A 23090-nucleotide genomic window follows, 5' to 3' on the forward strand; every position below is an offset into this window, starting at 1 on the left:
GTGGTCATTGCCCTGAAGTATTCATAATAAAGACAACAAAACCCACAGTGGTTCTTTGTGAATACCCAGCTCAGAACATGCTTCAGGCTGCTCTCTGTTGCTGGAGGAGGACTTGGGGCTCTGGAATTATGTGTCTAGAGATTAAGGTAGAGGTACAGGGATTGACTTCTTTGCATTAGTTGCATACAGCAGTAAGTCTTGGGACCTGAAAGCTTTGGACTGGATGTCGAAAACCAAATATTTCCTTGGTTGTGCTAGAGGGGAGCTTAGACTGGTAGAATTGTGCTTATGGTCTTGCACAAAATTGTGTTGTGCAAAATGATAAAGTTGCAACAGACCTGTTTGGGGAAAAAACTAAAAATCCAAACTCTTTAGGTGCCTTAGATTATTTTTTGCTGTTCTTATTTAGCTTGTGCTTACAAGTGCCTATTTTGAGAAATACCTAGTCAAATAGATATTTTAAATGAGCTTAAAAAGTGGCTTTGTCTCACTGTGTGTAGAAGTGCTGCACCTTTTGCTTTGTGTTCCTGCAGAGCTGGGCAGGAGACACCCAGGTGTGACTGGAGGTGCTGAGGAAGCAGCAGTCCCAGCTCCATCTGCTCCGAGGCCAGAAGCCCGCACCAGCCAGGGCACAGGGGAAGGGTTTGCGAGTGTGTTCATGGGGACCGGCAGCAGTGAGACCAGGAGGCAAATGGGAAAGCAAAATTCCATTTTCTGCAGTCTGCTCAATGTAGAGAAGCTGATGGATTGGCTGCAGGATGCCAGATTTGTCAAGGTGTATCTGGTATTGTTTTAGCAAAGGAAAAAGAACAATAAAATCCCAGGAAGGTTATACTCAACAACAGATACATACATTTGTTTTGCACTAAGCTAGGCGATGTTTATGATAACATACCTTCATCCATTCTGGCTATTTTTCTTTATTTTCTGTTTATTTCCTCCTCCTATATGCCAGTCAGCACTTCCAAATTGTTTTAGAGATAAGCTGAAAGCCACAGAAATTCAGAATTTTCCTAAACTGTTGACGGTTCAGGTCTGCATTTTTGTTTTTGGAGGTCTTACCACTATTTTATTTTTCACAGAAGGAATAAACCAGGTATTGGTTTAGGAAAGTGCTTCAGCTGTAGTGAGATTGAGCACATACATGGAGCTAAGCATTTGATCAAGTGCCTTTCTGAATGCACTTTCTAGAAAATTGATGTCCCTTCCGCTGCTCTTGCTAAGCTAATCGGGAGATGCTGAGGTCTGATCAGAGCCTTTTGTGCATTTTCAAGATAGTGTCTCTGGAGGATCATTACACACATCCCTCTGCAGAGACTACAAGGAGATTGTCACCAGGAAAGTGTTAGTCACTGTGTATTAACATGCAGGATTATTCTGCCTCTTTCTTCACTGTAAGCTTTTCATCTCCTTACTAAGCAGGCACAGTCATGTCTGGGCTAAAATCACAAAGGTTTCTTACAATGCTCTGTTTGTGCTTCCAGTTCAGAAATAAACTCTGGTGAAATGAGCTGTTAGCTGTTGTGGGACTTGGGAAGAGAGGCAGGGAAAGGGCAGTGGCTTCCGCCTCTCCTGCCACAAGGAGTGTGAAGGGAGATGAGCCAGGACCAAGGCCCAGGAGCCCAGTGCTCGGCTCCTGGAGGTGCAGGTGTCTGGGGGTAAATGACCTGACGGCTGAGTGGAGTTGTTGATGCCTTGGCCAATGAACAGCTGGTCAGCCAAAGAGAGGTCGAGTACAGCTTGCTCTCCTGGTCCTTCCAAAAGCATCTCCCCTGCAAAGCTGGTGGTTGAACACACAGCAGTGATGTTCCTCCTCCAGCTGGACAGCTTTCCTGCCCAGAGCCATGGCCATGCCTGCAGCAACAAGGCAAGCCATGTCTGTGAGCATGCTGGAAACCCTCCAGCCGGCGGCTGAGCATGACAAGCATTAATCAGCCACTGAAAAAACATTTCCCCCTCAGACATCACCGTGAAGGGAGAAGAGCAAAGCCAGATCAGTGGTGCTCTGCATATTCACAGGTCCATGAGCAAACACAGTAGAGAGTTTTAAAACACAAACAGACAGACATCTATCGCTCGCCGCAGGCAAATGAAATTTATGGGTGAAATTGTACCGGTATATATGGAAAATTAACCTAGTAATTGCCCTGCAATTATGCCTCATCAAAGCAACTGCTGTTTGATGGCGTGTCCTGCTACACCACCTTCCCAGTACAAGTCATGCATCTACACTTACAGCTTTCCATCCTTCTTGAGAACCACCAGACTCCAAATGGAGCGGAACTATGTTTTTGTTGGAAATAGCTGGTTACTGATACAAACCAGTTACTGGAGATGTTTCTTATAGTTTGTGTGTGAGGAAATGGCCTGTTTTTGTGGTCAGCAGTTGGCATGGTATGCATTTGACTGCTTTAATAGTTTTTGCAACCCCACCCAAATACTCACTGTAGTACAAAAGAAATAAATTTGGAAGAGCTGCTTGGGTGTAGCTGATCACATATTCACCCTATTAGCTTCAGCTGGCCTGTAGAGTTCCTGTACCCAGAACATTGAGAACACAGAGCTTTTGGAAATAAAACTAGCTGTTCCCTATGTCAGATCAGTTCATGTCTGTACAGTTGGTTTCTCGACTGGAATTGCCAGTAACATCATTGGCAAAGGCTCTGAATGACATTTTTTGTCCATTTAGGTTTGGGGGATTTTTTTGTTTTGTCTCTCTGATTGTATTCATAAAGGAAAAATTGCAAAGAAAACAGTCAAAGGAAAGTCAAGAGTACATTCATTGTACAAGAAGGAAAAGATTATAGCAGGGAGGCATAATGTATTGGAAGTGAAAGCCTGTTCCCATCTATTGGGGATTTTCTCAAGATTGTGAATGTACATGTCTACTAGAAGAATGGGGAAAGAAGGGCTGACACTTTGTGGGGTTCAGACAAAAGAATATAGATCCTTTTCCCTTCACATCAAGTGGTCCATGGAAATTAAATTGTCCTCTCAATGCAGGGGGGAGTTCCTGTCCAGAATGGATCACAGCATGGTGGTGACTGTAAAGAGGTTTTCTCTTCTACTACCCCACTCCACAGGGCATTTGCTTGAAGAGCATAATTAGGATGTGCATCTGGAAAAACACACGGCCAGACAGAGATACAGTAACACACTGGAACTCAAGTGCATTTTAGTCTGCTGCAGATGATAGAAAAACTGAGATGAGCATTGGTTAAACTTACTTCCCATGAACTTCCTCTCATCATTTCTTCACATACTTTGGTTTATTCACATACAGACCTCTTTCTGTCATGGAGAAGGTTGGGTTATTTAAATGCCATGAAAGAAGTTTGATTTAAGAGGAAGTTTGAAAAAGAGAATGAAGGCCTGGAAAGCTTGTCATGCTTTGGACAGAGGGCACAAAGAGCCTGGGTAACTCTGTTGGCCCAGGGTTTATAGTGTGGCTGTTGGTGCCACAGCTGGTTTCTCTGGGCTGGGAGGTGCTGAAGGGAGTTTGTTGTTGGCCAAGTTAGTCCTAGATTGCAGGGAGTGGTGAGATGCAGGAACTGAGAGTCTTTCAGGATTTTTGGAGACAAGGATGAGAAGATTGTTTGTGAAAGCAACTGGAATGGGGCATGGAAAAATCCAGGAAGGCTGTTTTACCCACGGGTGAAACTCTCTCTTTGGTTTGGACCATAGCCAGCGGCACAGAGTAACAGAAACTTTTGAATTCATCCATCTGCTGCTTGGCCAGTCCTCGCTGGAGGCTCAAATGGAGCTGCCTGTTCTGGAACCATTTTAGCTCGAATCAGCTCCCAGAAGACGGTTGTTAATAACTCATGTCTCACCAGCCCTCTCCTCCTTCTCTCCCTAAACACTGGGCTGGGAGACTGCAGGAACTCAGGCTCTCCTGGTCAGGCCAGCAGCAAGGTGACAGGCTGAGGTCATCTGCTAAAGCCATCGCCGTCCTGCAGAGCAGCCGCAGGTCAGAGCACAGCTCAGCACTGCGCTCACTTTCTGCCTACTTTAATGCTTTAAACAGGGCTGTGCATTCAGCAGTTATTTGTATAAGCATTCTCCAGGCATTTGAAAAAGACTTCTGTTTTCCAGAGAAGAGGAGGAAAGGGGCCTGAAGGAGCTACGTGGGGCAGAGTAGGGGCGAGCGATAGGGGAGCAACCAAAATAGAGGGGTTTGGCTGGGCTCATGTGGGGGTGGCTGTGGGCAGACACAGTGCTGCACATAGACTTGATAGGGCTCCCCCACACCTGATATTAAATCAGAGAAAAGCCTTCCACCTTCTGGTGCTGGGAGTTATGCTTTTTAGAGCTGAGTTCGACAGTTGTTATTGCAATTTTGTGGTGCTCTTTTGATTTACAGCTGTTTTTACGACCATTGAGGCAGCCACAAATCGAGGAAATCTCATAAAACAGAGAGTAAACGTCTCCTTCACAACCCAGGCAGAGTTTTGGCATCCGTGCTTATTCCATAGAGCAGGATGTGTAAACAATATTGTGTCCCCTGAGTGGCTGATATCAGTACAGTTAAGTGGTAACAGCTTGAAAAATGCATTTCTCATCTATTGGTGGTAAAACTCAAAATGGGCCCCCAGGCTAAAGTAAATTGGTGACATTTTGCAGTAGAAAGGGGGGGGGAAAAAGGGGGGGAAAAAAAGAGGGGCAGCAATTGGAAATGCAGAGCCCCAGCTTTGAAAGCAGTGGGACTGGAGCCAAAGTTGGATTTATCTGCATTATTGCAGTATAGAAATAAATGGATCCACCGCACTTGTTGCAAAGCGTATCTAATTGGAGAAGACAGATTATATGTTGGCTGCAAATGGGGGACTGCCCCATTCACCACCTTCTTATACAGATGAGGTCAGTTAATGCCATATTTAGTCAAGGTACAACAATGAGAGCTTCTTTCTTGACTTACTGTATAGCACAGGAAAAAAGCTTGGTGACCCTTTGCTATGGAAAGTAGGTGAGTGCACTTCACTGCCCTTGAATGAGTATGGGATAGGAAGCCAGATGTTTTGCAGATGTGAACCATAGGCTTCCTTCCATATTTTTTCCTCTGCAGCCTCCATTTGTAGGGAAATTTATATGTTATTCTTTTTTAAGGTGTTCCTAATCCCTTCTGTTGGGTCTTTAAATGCGTGCCTTCTGTGGTGGGCGAGGGTGTCCCACCAGTGGGAACAGAGCTGTGGGGAACAGGCACTCCAACAGAGGCTTTTTTCCCTAAAATGTAGAAACACAAGACTTGAGACAGAGGGAGAAGGGTTGATGGGCAGACTTGATAATGAAGTTAAAAGAGTCAATCTAATAAACACCAGAGAGACAGCTTCTAGAATTTCACCATGTTTTGGGATTACCGCATTCGCATTGTTTACCTAATGAATATTTGATATTTCTTTCATGTATAGAGTTGCTGTTACATGATGGGGGTGACAGGAGGTGGTGCCATCCTGCAGCTTCTCCATCTGATTACCATGGGTCTGCTGAACATAACGAGAGGGGGTCCGGTCCAGCTCAAATTAATCTGGTGTCTGTTGGCGGAGGAGAAGTATGAGAAGACCTTGGGCAGCTGTCTGCTTCACAGAGCCTGGCAGGGAGTTCTCAAATAAAAAAGCTGTCGTTCCTTTCCTGGACTCATACTCAGCATCTACTTGCCCAGTTCTAATTAACCTAATGGATAGTGTTAAAACTGGGCATCTGCAAGGGTTTGTAAACCAAAAATCCAGGTGGTTCGGGAAATAGTTTCCTCGTTGGATCAACAGAGGAGGAGAAGGCAGATGATCATTCATTTTTGTTTGATTTTGCTTTCCGGTGCTGTTTGAAAAGAGCTAGTCTGAAGATGTTGAGTTAGGTGGTGGCAGCCCTCTATTTCTGCAATTTCCATGGGCAAAATGGGAATGGCCATTCCCCAAGATCATGCACACACCCAGCGCTGTTGGTGGTAAAGCTGCACTGAATGACACTTTTATCCAAAGGTTATTTGTTAAATTCTTTACTGATGTGTTAATAGAAAGCACTGGACAGGAGGTGGTTGCAGTGTTTGCTTATGAATGTCTTCATGCTGGTAACATTTTAATTAAAATTTTACCTTCTGGAGTCATGTGCATGGGAATCTCAGCTTCCATACATATTAGGCTTCCAAGGAAAAATCCAGCTGTGTGTCGTGGTCTCAAGGATTAAACTTGAGCACTTAAATTTAGAAATTAATATTGACAAAAGTAGACAGATATCCAAATCGGTTTCCTTTAAATATAATTTAGAAGTTGTATTAGATTTTAAATCTTTTTAGTGTGAGTCCCCTTGGTTTTTATAATTATTTTGCACTGTCCTACCACAAGCACGAAGCTGGAGGGCTACAGAGGGTGCTAGCACTGAAGCAGAGGAGAGCAATCCCTGAGCCACAGTCCACTAGAAGAGGCAAATCTCCTAAATCTCTGTGCTCTTACAGCAGCTGAGGTGCTCAGAGGAGGCAGGGCCAGCACTGCTCCAGTACAGCCCACATGACTGTAATATTCATCTTGTAATAAGAATCTCTCCTACACATAATTCTGCTGGGATTGAAAATTTCCCAGTAAACCTCTTAGCAAGGCTGCTGAATTAAAAAGAGGAGATACTTCTTAGGTGGTGAAGTCTGCCTGAATCACACGATCTCTGCAGGAGCTGCCAGTGCTCCTGGGCACATCCTAACTCTGCTTGTCAGGTGCTGGTGGGCCAGTGGCCCCATCCAGGAGCTCTGAGTCTCATGGGATTTGCCCTGGCATTCAGTATGAACACATCCAGCACGCCACAGCTCTGAGCTGAAGCCAGGGATGTGCTTTGTGTCCAAACCGAGTAATCTTCTGCATGAAAGGGGAGCCCAGTTCAGCAGCCCCATCCTCCTGGGCTGCACAGCTGTGCAAGGAGTGGACCTGGGAAAGAACGGTGCTTTTGTGCAGCGCAGTTATGTGTTTAACATAATAAATGTTTATTGTCCTCTGGAGCAAAGGAGCAATAGGCTAAATTATAGCCCGGGGAAGGAAAGCTAGAATCATGAGGTATAGGCTGTTAATTATCTCTTTTTTTTTTTAGCTGTCATAATGTACTGGCGTTTGCCTGCAGCTCCCCCCCTCCCACTGCTCCATTACCTCCACCACCACTATCTCTAAAATATCTGCTTCCCCTACCACTGGGCCCTCCTCCTCTCTGGCCTCCTGCTCTTTCATTTGTAAGGCATCTCTGGCCTCCTGAGAGATTTGTGACTTCTCTCCCAGCAGCCGCTTACGGTGATAAAGGCCCTCAGACTGCCTCTCTCTGATTAATCAGCCCTCGTGCAGCCTCGATAGGGTGTTAATTTGTAAACTCAGTGGACAGGCAACTGTGATAAGCCTCTGCAGCTGCTGTGTGTCTGCCGGGGGGATGGGCAGATAAGGCTTCAGCCCTGGGACGCAGCCAAGAAATATTTTGGAGCAGTGAATTAGAAACAACAACAACAAAAGAGCCTTCTGCAGAGGCACTCCTTTGAGGTTGCTGTGGGTAAGACTGCTAGTTTCAATGGCAGCAGACAAGGGCTGCCGTGCTGATAAGCTCCCTGACCCCCCAGGACCAGGAAAGGACCACGTCAGGATTGCATCCTCAGCTGGGAAATTCTGTCAGAGGGATGTCCGTGTGTCGCATGCCATGGTCTGGGCCAGGAGAACAGTGAGATTTCTGTGCCTCATGCACTCACCTGCAGTTAACCTGATGCTTTTCAGAGAATTTGATGCTGGTTTATCAGGGATGTCTGGCGTGACATGTCACCTGCAAGAAACGCTGTCCAGAACAACATCAGTGTCAAATTATTTTTGAGCACCCTTAAATGTTTGCTCTGTGATATGGTTCACAGCATGAAATTCTGTAGAGTCCACTATGTATCTAGCATATGGATTGAAAAGAAGAATACAGCATTTTCCCTAGAGAGCAGACCATGCTGAGTGGTCTGAGAACAGAGAGTAGTGCTCTGAGAAATAGCAAAGCTGGGGGTTAAGGTCTAGAACACCCAGGCAGATTGGAGCAGGCTGTAGTGATGACAGGCATGCATTCTGTTTGTCTGCTCAAGGAGGTTATGTTGAGTGTTTCTGGTGTTCTCATGCAATTTTCCCTTTTTTATTGATTTGATTATGGTTTCTTCAAAACTTGAAAGAAGGAGATAGTTCCCTGAATTTTTATCAGTGCTTTGGTTTTGCTGAATCCTAATAATCCTGCCATTGTTGGCCTCCCTAATTGTTCTAATATTATCTGACAATATGGAACAGATGATGGAAGCAGTTCCTTCCCTGTCTGCCAATGCAGGTTGTTATTCAGTTCATTTTTGAGCTGCAGCAATCCTCAGACAGACAGTGACCTTTTTATGAAATCAAATGTCTTGCAAAACCCTCTTGGTCTCTGAGCTGTGATTTATAGCCATTTGTGTTGGAGAAAGCTGCAGGTGGGATTTGGGTGACACATAATTGGTTAAAAGATAAAATAAAATGAAGGTTGCCCTGCTGGTACAGTGATGGCAGGAGCTACAGGAATGAATTGCTTGGCAGTGCAGAGCCTGGCCCTCCTCCTCCCGCCCTCCTCCATCGCTTGCCAAGTCCTGTCTGGCAGGCCATTACAATGATAAATGCAGGTAGCTGGCAAAGACCACAGCTGAGAGTTTGTTCTAGCATGCCAAACCCTGCTTGGCATTCCCAGTTGGTGCCAGCATTTGCACTCTTACTCAGTTTGACGGAAACCAGGACATGAGGTGTGAATTTATGTCCGCATCCTTCCAGGAGAGAGTTGGGATAATGAAATGCCAAGGCAGCCCTGGGAGCAGCAGAGTAATTTGGTAGGTACCAAACAACAGTCTGCCACCTGTCATTCGCAGCACAGTCCCTGCTCTCCCCCATCACTCTTCCTACAGTGCAGCCTTTGAATGATAAGAAGTTTTAGATAGTTCTGCAAAGAGCACTCGCTGTTCCCTTTGATTTAGTGCAAATAAAAAGCCGTATCCCCGCCAAATAGATGGGCTGACTAGATAGGATCAAGCTGTAATGACAATAGTACAAACTGCTATAGCTGTGTTACACAGCATTCCCAACCTTTCCTACCTGAAGGTAGGTTTTCCCTTTTGTTTGTAGCAAATAATAAATCAGTAATCAAATCTGTGCTTGCCTAAGTGAGTGTCTAGGCAATGAAAAAATTTTGAATGTGGAAGTGTGGGCTGAAAAGTCTGTTTTGGGAGGGAGTCAGCTCTGAGAAAGGCATGAGGGCTCTGGTGTTTGAGATGTTTTAAACCACACAAAGCCCTTTTCTCACTGTTTTCCTGACTGTGGTGTGTATCAGTTGCCTTTAACACAGACACATCATTGCCTCCTACTTACCCTGAGCTGCAGCCTCATCCAGTGGCACAGGGAGAAGACTGTCCCCTGGACATTGATAGAATACCCAGGAGCATATGAACATGTGTTATGGGGAAATCACTGCTGATTAGAGTGGAAAATAGCAGGAGTGTAAAGCAAAGGTAGATTTGGTCATGGTTGGGGAGCTGAGGTTTGAAGGAGGAAGATTCTGAGATAAAGACCAAGTGCAGCCTAATTTAAGTTAGGACACACAGGCACACTAACATTTAGCAAGTATTTTGGCTGGTTTTAATAAGGGACAGCTGGAAATTCTCTTCCCTCATTGGTGTCTCTCAAAATGGCTGAGGAACCTTCTACAGCTGTCTGAGGAGCCTTGGTGAGTTCCAGGAACTCCCCAGCTTCCTCTCTTCTCCTCCCTCACTAAATTTTTTTTTCAGTACATGTATTTATTTATTTATTGGAGCTGAGCTGGGAAGGAGAGGGAGTTTGATCTTTTCCTTTGGGAGACAGCAACTGCTCAGAGGAAGATGAATCATAAAGCATCACTAATGGAGGGGATGGGAAGGGGAGATCTCTGGGCTGCAGCCATTCCCAGGGGCTGGGGGGATGGTTTGAGGAGAGAGGGAAGGGGAGTTAGCAGGCCTGTGGCCTGAGGCTCTGATGGCAGACATGCTGGAGGTCAGATGTCCCTCTGTGTCAGAGGATTCAGTCACCCTTTGTCACGGGAAGAGGCACATCTGTGCAATAAGCAACACACCACAGCAGTGTATGTTTAAGAATTGCTGCTGGATTTAAACCAGATTGTTCAGTCCCACAATGGTTGTAAAATGACAAGGAACATGCTCAGGGTTCAAAACATTGTTAATTTAAGCTTATTACTGTCTTGCCAGAAGAGGACCAGAACAAGATGTCAAACTTGTGGAGGAGCAATGAGCTTGGTTCCTCACTGCCCTGCACTGAGTCAGACTCAGCAGCGTTTCCTTCAGTGCCTTCCAGTCCTCATCCACTCCGCCTCCCATTCCATTTGCCATTGTGTAAAGTTCATGTAATTCAGTGGTGAATTAGGACCAGTGATCTTTGCTTCTAGGCTCTCTGTGGCCTAGTTTAATCTGTGTTCCCAGGCTTGTGCTAACTTCTCAAAGGGGCTGTTGCAAAAAACAGTCATGGTTATATAAACTGCTGAGAGAAATGAGCATTCTTGGAAGAAAAAGTGACAAAGAGGCGAGTGCATGGTGACAGTCCCTTCCAGGAGCAGAGCAGTGCTGAATATGTGTGTGTTAAATGAATGTGAGGTGGGAACCTAAACAAGTGTGTTGCTGTATGGAAGTACAATCCGAGAAACATTTTGTATCTAGTGAGCATTCTATAGAGTAAAGTCATTGGAAGACCCATCACTACCATGGTCTTGAATCGTAACTGAACTAGAATTATCTGTGGCATTTAAGGCATTGCCGTTTCAATAAGTAGTTGCTTGTTTGAGGTGTTTGTGCTGCATGTTTCACTGTGATGTGTTAGGGTGTAACTGAAGGTACAACTGCATTTTTAGGATTGTTGCTAGAAAGGTGGAGATTGATTCTTGCGTAGGGAATATTATTTATTATTAGTCCTTATTTGCTCTGCAGGTCAACAGATAGAATTTCATAAATGATCCTAACTATCAGCTGTAACCAGATTTATCAGTGACCTGGTCACCGTTCAGGTTTCTAAATGGATTTTTGGAAATGCTCCATACCCAGTAGCTCCAGTCAGGTTGATGCCCCAAAGGCAGCTGCTGAGTGCTGAGCCCTCTTGAAAGCCCAGTCTATAAATTCTGTGGGAAGATAATCACAGTGTGGATTTGTAGAAGTCCTGTTCCCTCTTGCTTAATCCCTCACACAGCTGGGCTGTGCTGTGTCCCAGCCAGCTGTGTACCACAAAGCTGGATATTCCTGGAAGGTTCACAAAAATTACTGAATCACAGGTCTGACTTTTCTTTTGTCTTCCTAACTGAGCTGTGGTTTCTCTCCAAAAACAGTGCAGGTTTTGGAAAGACTGTAGGCACCCTTAAAACATCTCCTCACAATGCAGGCAGTGTTACCCATGGGCTGCTTCTATATCCTGAAATGTGTAGAATACTTTGTTGGTCTTAAGGGGGATTTTTACTTTGGGTTTTTGTGTGCATGTGTGCTATTTCTAGGCTTCTCTTGCACCTTTCCATACATATCAATTTCCATTTCCTACAGAAGAATCACAACCCAAACAATACCTTCCTGTTTTAGTGATTGTTCTCATGTTACTGGATGAGGGGTCTGGTATGAATGGCTTGCAGAGTGAACTGCAAAGTAGTAAAGCAGTACTGATGTGCTGAAATTCTCTGCTGGACAAGCGATCAAATGGCATTGGAGTGGTTGGTGAAAACAGGAGAGACAGATGAAAGGAAAGAATGAAAATTGATCCAGAATTTTCAGGTAGTGTCCGTGCTTTATGCTAAAACTTTCTCTAAGCGTATCCAGCACTTCTGGTTTGGAAATCTCCCAGAGAAGGGTTTTCCTGTGAGCTACTTAGTGCTTGCTAAGTTCAGTAATTGTGCAAACAGTCTCTCTTGTGACTGGCTCTTGGCTGTCTAGTAGATAGGCAGCCATCCAGATCTAAAACTGTATTTTACTGTCTCCTTCTTCTGCCTACCGTGCTGGACTCATTTGGAGGGAATGCTTGGCTTTTGCCCTGTACATGACATACATACCAGGTCCCTAACACTACTTTGCTTGGTCCTTGTGAACCAGAACAGCAGCCTTATTAGCAGTTTCCTGGTGTCTTGCTATCAGGCTCCTGGAGTATCAGGCTTGGATCTGGCAATTGGTGCTCCAGGAGATGGCATGAAGGTCCACAGAGCCTCTGTTGTGCTGATAAGGAACAGTTCTATTCCCTGTTAGCCATTTATAGGCTACGGATAAAGGCGGGGAAAAGAAGTAATTACTGTGAGGCCTGACATAATTTACAGTGCTGTCTTTGTCAGGTGATGTTGTTCTGTTATATATAATCATTAAATTATTAATCTGCAAGAGCTCTTGCACCTTTCAGCTGCCTTGGGTTAGTGGGAACCTGGATGGATGAGGCATGGACTTCATTATGCCTCACTGCTCACCTTCAGAGGAGAGGGTGTGCTACATCCTTTGTGGTTACCACCTCACATTTGAGGAAAAAGCTGCCTTTGCTGAGCTTTTAGTGCTGAAAATTGAATCGGTGTTTATATGTGCTGGGTTCAAGGGGAGGTAGGGGGAGGGACTGCAGCACCACTCCTCTGCTTGCTCTCTGCAAAGCAGAAAAGGGCAGAAATGTTATTTGCCTCTGCAGTGTACTCAGCCTGGCTTCAAGCTGTCACAGAACTGGGTGGAGGCATTTTCCTCTGTAGGTCTAGAGTAGAAAAGAAGGAAAATCAAAAGGTGACAAAGGATTGGTAACTTCATTGAATAAGCCACAAAGGGGACCTGGAAGGCTTGGTGTCATCAAAAGGGTGCTGGGTCTTAGAGATTCAGCAACATGAGGTTAGCTCAGGAACTGCTGCTCTGGGGAGAGATGTCAGATACTCTTCAAGTGCCACGGTTGTTACTGGGGACGAGGGTGGGACTGTGCAAGCAGCATTTTTATGAACACAAGCCTGTGGTGGGTTCTGTGGTGTGGGCTGTGCTCCGGGGCAAGGGAGACGAGCAGCCAGGGAACAAGGAAGGGTGGAGGTGTCTTCTTTCTGTGAGCTTCAGGCTGGGCAGGTCTCTCTGCCTTACACAGCAACAAAAAGGAACTTGGGGGGTTTGTGAGATGGTCCTTCAGATGGAAACAGGCAGGAGGCAACAAGAAGGGGAGAAAAGGAAATTTTTAGTTTAATTTTGCAATCAAAGAACATGTGATCTCCTGTGATGGCTTGAACTCTGCATAAAAGACTCCAAATGCCTGGTTTTGTTCACAAGGGAAGAATTCCACTTTATTAATATTATTTTTAAATCCCTCCTTAAACATATGCAAGTGATTTGCTTGGAACAGCAGTATTTGGGAGGGGACTTGTTTTAGCAGATGTGTTGGTTTGCTGGATTTTTTCACTCATTAGTGGGCTCCCTCAGACACATAGGTTTTATTGTATGCTTTCTTTAAAGGGTGACTGATAGGGTTGAATGATGTATTCAGGCTCTTCCTCCCCCAGCTTCCCTCCTGCCTTTGCAGCAGCTCACAGAATATCCTATTGCACAGGCATTCACTGTTTCAGAATGGTGCTCGTGCCAAAAACTGCTCAGATCTGGAGCTAGAAATCACCAGAAGTGAGAGCAAAAGTTACTGTAAACTCTAGGTGTGAAGATTTCTGTCTGTGAACTGAAGCTGCGATGCTGAAAACGCTGCTCTGTAAATGTTGACTCTGATTGTGGAAGGCGGTGGCACACGCTGATAGCAGGAGACTGAGCAATAATCTGGGTGTTTTACTTTGTCTTTAAAGTGAATTTTCTGGCTTGACTTCCTTAAACATTGTTTTCATATAGTCTGGACCTGTAGCACCGAGGTCTTTAGCTCCCGGCTGAGCACGGCCGGTCTGCGCGGTGCCGGGGTGCACAGAAGGGAGCGAGCTGGTGGCTTCCACAAAGTGGTGGCTGTGAGACCGGACTCTGCAGACCAGGGGAAGCACAAAGCTTCTCCCAGCTGGGGTGGCAGAGCAGCTCCTGGCTCCCCAGGAAGGGCTCTCCTAAGCAGGCTCCTCTGGAGAGCTGCACACCCCAGCGTCCGGACCCGGCACTTAGGATTTGTGGCTCAGTGGCCGATTTACTGCTGGGGCTTTAGTGCAAGCCACGCCGAAGTTTCATTGCCTGTAAAATGGGGGAATCGTATTTATCCACCTGCCACGTGTCCAAGTGCTTGTGGAGTGCTTTGAGAGTAGGCCCTGGCTTTGTGTGAGCTGCTAGCATGGGTGAGTTCCCAGAGCCTGCAGATGTGTTCTGCGTCCGTGGTGACTTGGTGTTGATTATAAGTGAAAAATCTTCTAACAATGGGTTGTAAATTCAGAGTTGGCTGTCAAACGTTTTATGCACCGCTGTTGTTGCTGCTGTGTGACGCTGTTACACTTTCTTTGCAAACCAGCCTAGGCAAAACATTGTTTAATCCTGGTTCTTCCTCTTTTTAATCCATGCAGTGAAGGGATCGTGCAGGTAACTGATTTTCCCTAAGATTTTAGGGTCTTTTTGCTGAGCTGTGTAACGATCATACATGCCACAGCTACACGTGCAGCTTTGTCGTGGACATAATTCAGAATTTTTTTCTTATGTGTCTCAGCCTCAACCTATTTTTCATGTTGTTTTCCCTCTCTTTTTTATACATTTGCATTAAGTAAGACATTCAGTGCTTGCAGTGCCACTTTTCTTAGAAGTAACATTAATGGATCACTCTTGCTTCTTACTATATCTCATGCAGAACTTCTTGCATTTTACTATTTGTTTTTTTCCTTCTGAGTCGTCATTTAAAATATATAGCAATGTAATACAATTTGTAGTGCTCTTTATCCTGCAAATCTCCCAAGGCACCTTAGAATAAAATCAATAAAATCAAAAATAAAATCAACTTAGTTCAGCCATGTGTTGAATTAATTAATTGTTTTTAAAGCAGAGCCAGGGGAAAAAGGCTTTTTTCACTTTCAGTATCTTTTGCTCGTCAGCTTTGTACTTCACCCCATTTTATTCATGCAGCAGTCAGTGCCAACACGTTGATACTTTCTTGTAGATGGTAGTAAAGTTGATCGTGCTCCTGCTCCCAGACCAGCTTTGATTCTGGAGAGGCTGCTTGCTATTTTATCAGATAGCGAGGAGGAAAAGCTTATGCTGAAATCGGTTGACTGTTTGATATCAGTGGGGGGAGGAAAGGAAGCCATCAAATTAACTCATAAAAGCTTTATTTACGATGAATGGACTTTTTTTTCCTGTCTGTCGTTATCATCTTGTCTGTAACCCAGTGACCCTGATTATCTTGAAGCTGTTTACAAGGTTTAGGTTAATTGGATTTCTTTAACTATTTCCCAGAGCTGTGAGGAGCACAAATACACTGCTGTGGAGTTCAGACAGCATAGTGCAATCCAGTCTGCAAGGATACGGGCTTCTTCCAAGAGGAAGTCATTTTATTTCATACTCAACTAAGTGCATAGCAGCATGTACCTATCATTTGGCATAATATTAAACAACACCCTCCTTCATACAGATGTGTTCAGTTGCAACTTGTGTTTCCAATACACAAATTACATTCTGCATGTTCAGCAAGAACTGAGCTTATTTTCAGTGAGAGAGCCTTTGAAATGTGTTTTGGTTTGTTTTTTGTTTTTTTTTTTTCCTTCAGCTTGATAGCAGTTTCACTGGTTTTGTTTTTATATGAGGAATCATGGATAAAATAGCTGTGCATTGCATGGCTGCCTAAATAAATGAGACAGGAGGATGTAGTTGGGTGAGATCAGGACAGTCCTCTTGCTTGGCTTTCATCTCCTCAGGATGCATGCTCGTTCTTTAATGGCACAACATTGCACCCTCCAGGTGCAATGCGCAACTGCAGGTCTCCAGATAACCCACTTGTTTTATGAGCTGTGTTTTTGTGAGCAAGCCTTCCGAATTTCTCCTTCAGGATTATTCACCCTCTCTTTCTCTTCCTTTTTCAGGCTTCTGTAGGCTCTGAGAAGCTGTTCTCTCCTGCAGCAAATAAAGGTAAGTAATCCGGAGAAATGCTTTCCTTATCTTACAGCAAGAGATTTGGGTTGTGAATCCATATCGTGCGAATAGCGGGACATCAGTTTTGCCAGAGCCTGTAGCTTGGCCACACACGTTGTCACAAAGATCAGCTTTACAGGCTTGTGATGATTTAAGTTAAAATTTAGAGCTGCATTGTCTCGGTGTGGGGTGGGACTTCTTCCCTCCCAGTAAGATTTGAAGTGTCTTGGAGAGAGGGATTACTGACAAAGGTCCTTACTGTAGGGGAATATGTTTCTCCCTCTAATACAATCAAATCCTCATTTCTTTTAAACAAATCAGTATTTCAGTGCTGTCTGTGTCATCCTGACAAGGGCTTGCCCATCCCTCCCCTGCCAGTGCCCATTTGTCCCTGTGCATCTGTGTTCTCCAGGACGCGGTGGCGGGTGCTCGGCGCAGCTCCGCTCCTGCTGTTAATGACAGTTACCTGTGGTAGGCACTGGGTGTTGCTAAGAGACTGCCTCGTTCCACATCCCCCTGGGGGGCACAGACACACATCTCTAAATGCGCCAAGCCCTCCTCAGAGGGCTCAGCACAGCCGTAAAACCGGGCTGCTCTGCTTTCGTGTCTTCCCGGGGATAGTCTCACTGAGATGGATGCTGGGCAGAAATGCCGAGGAAACAGCCTTGGAGAGGGCAGAGTGTGGTACATGGTGGACAGCATTGTGCTGGGAATGGTTCCACTTCGCCATGCAAGGAGGTTTGTGTGGCTCCAAATGAATTGCCAGGGCTTGTGGCTGTCTGCAGCATCCTCTGCACTGAGCTGCAAAATAAAATGAGTTCACAGCAACAGTGGATGTGTTAGGGGCACACAAATACCCCAAAGAGGGGAGATGAGGCCCATCAGCAAGAAGTGATGAAATAACCTCCTTGCATTATTTCAGTGGGGCCAAGAAAGGAACAGTTTGCAGTTGTGTAGGAGTAGGTGCTGGACATGGAAAGGCGTTTGGTGGTTGTGTGCTCCATCACCTGGATCCAGGCCCAGTTTTTAGCTGGGCTCTTCAGCAGCAGTAACTATTAGGAATTCTCTTTCGTTCCAAGCTTTGCAGATTTTCAATGCCAAATGTGGAAACCGATGACAAGCCCATTATGTTATTACATTTGTAGATATTTTTACAAAAGTATGCAGCTTTATCTGGGGGAAAGAGGGAAATTTAAACAAATGGTGGGGAAGAACATTTCTCTTCTCTCACTTGGCTCAATGATAAGGCAAACCAGATTGCCCATACGGCACTGCCTCGGCAAAACAAAAATCTTGCCATCCTGCATAAAGCCTGGCACAGAGATTTGCTGGAGAGGCTTATGTTGAAGCGTTAGCAGCTTTGTTGGCTCCTCCTTGTGCTGAAGCCCAAGATCCCCCACCCCTTCATATCATAGAGCAGCTCAGCAACATGAGTTTTCAAAATACCTCCCTATCAGGAAGTTAAATGTGCGAATGCCTGTGAATTTGCTGAAGTTTGTGTTCAGTGCTGTTTATATCCCTGTAATTTCAGCCTGTTCCTGTTTGCTTTAATGTGGGTGTAGACACTGCCAGCTTTGGGTTCAGATCATGGGTTTTGTCTCAGACTTCTCTTTTACCCTGACCGTGTACCGATGTACATCGCTGATGGCATGGCCTGCCATCGTAGGCAAGCTCTCCTGAGGCTGCCTCAGCGTTTGGCACTTGGCTTGAGAGGTGAGAGAAATTTGCCTCGGCAAAGATTTTGTGCAGAAACCCAAACAGTGCTAAATTTTACCCCTCGCCCTGTTATCACTCCAGCAATGCAAGAGCCAGATTTGTCTCTTGCACATGCAAATGAGCGCCGCTCCTACAAGACCAGGCTCGAGGATGCCATATGGCCGGGAGAAAGTGACTTTCAAAGCATTGCACTTAAATTCCTTTTGTGAGATAAGAGCGTTGATTTAAGGCCGTGTTCTCAAGGGCTGGAGCCGTGGTGGCTCTGTGGGGAGGGGGTTAGCTCCACACAGTTTCCTGATGGGCACAAGCGTGATGCGGCACGTGCTCGTCCTCTCCCGTGGGCATTTGCACTGTGCCCTTCTTTTGTAAACACTGGCGGCCTTTTTGGAGAGATATTAGCTAGCAAATGTGCAGCATCCATGCTGCAGCTTTTATTGAAGGTAACCAGGCTTCTAAAACACATAAAGTGGATCCATTGTCTGGTGCAACTCCCCAGTGCTCCCAGTTCATTGTTTGGTGCAACTCCCTCTGTTCCCACAAACTTTCTCCCTGGGGATGTGTTTGGCCCTGTGTATTTGTTTTATTCTGTCCTAGTTTATCAGCAGCTTAGCAATGCAATTAAGTATTAAGATAGGCGGGTTACGCTTATTTGAGGCTGGAACAGCTGTAAAATGTAACCTTTGACCGCATCTGAGAGCTCCACAAAAGGCCAGAGGAGCAGCGCCTTTTGTCTGGGGCTCTCTGGGTAACGTTTGCCTTTGCCCCCTCCCCGGTGGGGCCGCCGTGGTGGCCGTGCTCCTCCTCCTGCCACCAGCTCATCTGCAACAGCAGATGCACGGCGTGGATGTCCACTTTGGGGACCAGTCACTATTATGCTGCAGAGAGAGGTGTCCTGACCCGGGGTGACCTCGGTAGTCACAGCTGTGAAATAGGCTGAATGGGGCACTTTGAGCTTCCAGCAGAAGAGGAGATTAAATCCTCTGTGTGAGGAAATAATAATTAAAAGTAAGAGCAGAGAAGCTCTGATCTGCTCTGCTGAGAGTCTTTGTTTTCTGACGCAGAAAAGTGTTTGTTTGGCTAACTTGTCACTGCAGTACAGAGTTACAAGGGCATTTGCTTCCGAGGGCCGGGTGTTACATCGTCCTGGAGAATAAATCAATAAACAAATAATAAAGGTCTGTTTGCTCTCTCATGCTGCTCCTTTCTCACAGGAATCTGCCAGCCAGCCCTTCCTTTTTCTGAAGGGCGAGTACCAGGAAAGGCAGGGGAAGCACAGGCGAAAGCCAAATCTGTCCCCATGTCTCCAGGTAGGAGCACGAGGCAGAGGGGTGACGGTCAGGATAGGGAGGCAGATGAGTTGTGGGGCTGAGGAGGTGAGAGGGACAGTCACCCCTCAGTCACTGCAAGGACCTCCTCCTGCTGTGATCGTATTTTGAAGTGTGTGGGGTAGGATAGTTTGTATTTTCTGGTCTGGAGCACTGGGTTCTCCCTGCTGGCTCTCTCCAGCTGCGGCCTTCCCTCGTGGGTCTGGCTGGAGGCAGTTGAGCTTTCTCGCACCAGTCCTTGCTCCAGAGCTGCTGTATGCCAGGGAAAAAGCAGCAGAGATGGTGCCTTTTGTACCACAATAGCCTTGCAGCTGCAGCCCAGGTGTCCTGCTGGGTCCTTAGTGTTTGTACCCAAGGCCACTGTGGCAGTGAGGGTGAAATGGGCGTCTTAAAGGAGCTGTTTCTCTTGCTTGGTTTGATAGGTCAAAGGCCCCAGGGAGGAAAACCTCCATCGAAAAATGGAGCCTGGGCAGCAGCCAGGGTTTCTCCATTCATAACCCCAGGCAGGTTGTGGGTGGGGAGGTGCCTGTGAGATGAAAGAGGTGTCCAGGAGCCCCCAGAGCATGAGATGCCCATGAAGGAGCCAGACCTGCACAGCCCTGTCTGCCCTGCAGCCCCGGGAGGCACTGGGCAGCAGCAGGGGGGAAAAGAGCTTTGAAGTCTGTTGAAGAGTATGTTGCTCGTATCTTTGGATCAGAATCAAGCTGGGCATGGAGGGAGCAGTGTAATCCATCTGTCTGGTGGCACAGAGTGGCTGGCCAGCACCCAGCCCTGCCCTGGCTGTTGGGGGCCCGCTGAGCTCCATGCCTCAATTTCCCCCTCCTGCAAAATGAAGACTAATACTTGTCAGCCAAGTGCGCTCAGAGACTTAATTAATGAATGTTTGTCAAGCGATTTATCAAGAGATCCTTTTAATGAGAAATTCCATAAACAGTGCAGGGCTTCATTTTCATGGCAATAATAAATGACAGTGAAAGTAAGTCTTATCCTTCCCCCGCATATGCACCCCCCCAGGAAAAAAGATTGCTTACCCTCCGCTCTTACTTCTCCCTGGGTTTCTAGGCAGAGGGCTTTGAAGTGCTATCTTTCATCATGAACTGTACACATCCTCAAAGCTCTAAAGCTCACAGCCTGTGTCTTATCCCTCTGACAAGAGGGAGGCAAGCTTTCTCGGCATGCAGGTCATAATTGTCAGCCATGGGATGTGCCGCAGCCACCCGCCCCAGCGGGCTAATGCAGCTTATGCTTCTTTGAAGTTCCCTCCCTTTATTTTCTGTCCTCTTGACCACAAAACTGTGCCTTGGGCCAGCAAGAGAGATTTCTTGTTCAGAGACGACACTGAGCTCTGACAAGCACATCTGAACCAGAGAAGAACCCTTGTTCCTCTGAGATCACTGCTCCATAATGTTGTTGCCTTAAGGGGACTGTCTCTCCTTTTTCTCTCTGCTTCTTCTCTTCCTTTTTCTTTTTTTTTTTTTTTTTTTCTCTTTAATTCAGCACTAAACTGTCACACTAAATCATTTTAAAAGCTGGAACTACAAAACCTCCAGTGTAGGACATGCTGTTAAAAACTGATGGTTATTACTGTGAGATGGGGTGAGAGGGCACAGGAGGGGCAGGGGGGCAGGGGCAGGATGGGAGAGCAGCAAGCCAGCTCTCCAGGAGGAACCTGTGAGTGCCCGGTGAAGCAGAAAACAACCTGAATGCAGCTGAGCTCAGAATACCGTGCTTGGCACAGGTTTGCAGCAGCAGCACTGACAGGGGAGTCAGGAGCCCAGGCTTGCCATGCTGCCTGCGTGCCTTGGTGCTGTCCCCCGGCGCTCTGTCTCCAGTTGTCAGGGCAGAGACTTCCTGTCTGGGCTGGGACAGCATCTCCTGTAATCAAGTCCACCTCTCCTTCAGGGCTTTACCTTACTGTGCCAGGAGAGAGAGCTTTCCATCACTGGAAGGTCTGCACAGACGGAGCAAACAAGTCTCATTGCACCCGGTCAGGCAATTAGCTGTGTTTTACATGAATGGAGGTCAGGAGAGATGTCATAAATTTTCCCAGTTTTCTTGTGTGGGGTCCACAATGGGATCTGAGCTGCATCCTGTCTCTTGATCTCAGTTTTATCCCTATGTCCTGGATACATTTTGATGAGGTCACCATCTTGTGCTTGATTACCTGCACAGCCAGGGAGCTTGAGTGGGATGATAATTTACAGCTGAGCCTTTGGACAAGAGTCCACCATGATTACAGGCATGCAAAAATTTCCACTGCAGCATCTGTAATAATAAATAAGTAATGCATTTAGTTAGATAGCAGCCATATTGCTATGATTTATACAGTGCTCAGGATGCTCTGCAGCTGCTCCCCATGCTGCATCTCTGGTGATTGTATCAGACTTACAAGACTCTGTGTTTTTCATGAAACCCAGGCCCTCAGAGGATTGTACCAAAATCTAAGATTTAATTTTATTATTTAGGCAAGACTTTAGTCTTCCTGACTACAGAGAAGAGCCTAGAACTTTCGATTCTTCTGTGCTTCGGAGCCAACAAGCAGTCATAAAGAAGCCCAAACACTTCAATTTCAACCTTGTTTTAAAGATGGTTTGTGATCTATAAACACTTCTGGGGTTGGCAATACTGGATACCGTGAGTTTAATGATAAATCCAGCGTGTGAGTCCATCCCACCATCCTCTTTTTGAAAAGTTCTGTCTAATTTTGCCACTACCAGGATGAGTGAATTAGCTTTCTTGCATATGTATGGACATAATTATACAGTGGTCCGAGAAGGAGGACTTGGATTTTCAAAAAAGCATGGGTCACCAAGATAATCACCCAAGTCACAGCCAGTTACCCACATTTCAAACCAAAACTAGACACAGAAAATAGTGCAGTAAGTGCAGTCTTTTAGTATTGTGGTTTTCTGATTTTGCAGGCTAGGCTCTGGAAAGTTCATTCTTCTCTTTGGGAGCAGGAATGCACTCTCTGTCTCCCCTGTTAGCTATTCTGTATGTATTTATTAGTCCAGGCTGTAGCCATCCCTATCTGCAGCAGCTGTCTGTGAAATTATGATGGACAAGCAAGAGACCATTCACTGTAACCACACTGTCCGGTTAGTTTGGTAAAACTCAGACTGCAAAAGTGGATAATTTATTAACTTTGACACAAACTGAGTGTTGTGTGCCTCCCAGAGTGAGAGCTGCCTCGTGCAGGCCAGCAGGGTTTGCTTGCACTGGTGGCCATATGGTTTGCACAGCCATCTCCAGGCTTCTCCCCTTCCACTGAACCAGCATAGAGCTTTCTTTGTAGCTTCAGGCTGCAGCCAGGAGAGTTGAAAAGTTGAATTATAAACATTTCCAGGCCTTCTGGTTGGTATCTTGTGTTTTGTTTTGTTATTTTAAGGATGTGGGGTATGTTGCTGCATTCCTGTCAGTGGGATTAGAATGAATAGAAGCAATACTGTTGGAGATAAAATGTGTTTAATTATTTATTTGAGAATTACAGACTGAAATTGCTTTTTGATTTAAAGCTTCCAAGTCATGGATATGTTTTTGGAGTAGAGAGAGACTCACAGAAACATATATATGCACAATTATCTAGGGTAATGTAAGAAGTCTCTTTGCTCAACTGCCCTTCCTCCACAGAATTTGTTCATTTCCTTAAAGATTTTAAATTTCAAATGCGGCTTTGTTAAGTATCACAGAAAGCTAACAGCATGCTGTGCCTTGCCCACCAAAACATAAATAAAATAAATAAAGTCTTCGTTGTATAAATGTTATGAAGTGGGTGGTTTATTTTCTTTAATTATATTTTTTATTTAAAATAAACTATAAAAGCAAAATATTTTATATCCTGAACGTGCCAGCACAAACTCATATTGATTGAGTAGGCACATTCTAGCTTTTCTCAGTTCATGTAAAAGTAGATAAAAGGACCATCAAACTGTAAATCAGAAGAAAAAAGCAGAAATTCCTTCCAAGTGCATGTAGAGGTTTACATTGCCTAGGCTGTTAAAGGA

At 45.6% G+C, this 23090-nt stretch overlaps 1 protein-coding gene across 19 annotated transcripts in view; it reads left to right on the forward strand.

The window, feature by feature from the left end:
• Positions 1-23090, forward strand: part of FBRSL1 (fibrosin like 1) — a 502426-nt gene that overhangs the window by 431124 nt on the left and 48212 nt on the right. For all 19 annotated transcript variants that reach the window (XM_014253901.2, XM_014253908.2, XM_014253906.2 and 16 more), the window contains one exon: positions 15997-16042. In XM_014253901.2, the coding sequence (XP_014109376.2) occupies positions 15997-16042 (46 nt within the window). The remainder of the gene's footprint in view (positions 1-15996; positions 16043-23090) is intronic.

The sequence above is a fragment of the Pseudopodoces humilis genome, chromosome 20 (genome assembly GCF_049639895.1).
Source record: "Pseudopodoces humilis isolate 2021_Gansu_Grassland_sample_001 chromosome 20, ASM4963989v1, whole genome shotgun sequence".
NCBI lineage: Eukaryota > Metazoa > Chordata > Aves > Passeriformes > Paridae > Pseudopodoces > Pseudopodoces humilis.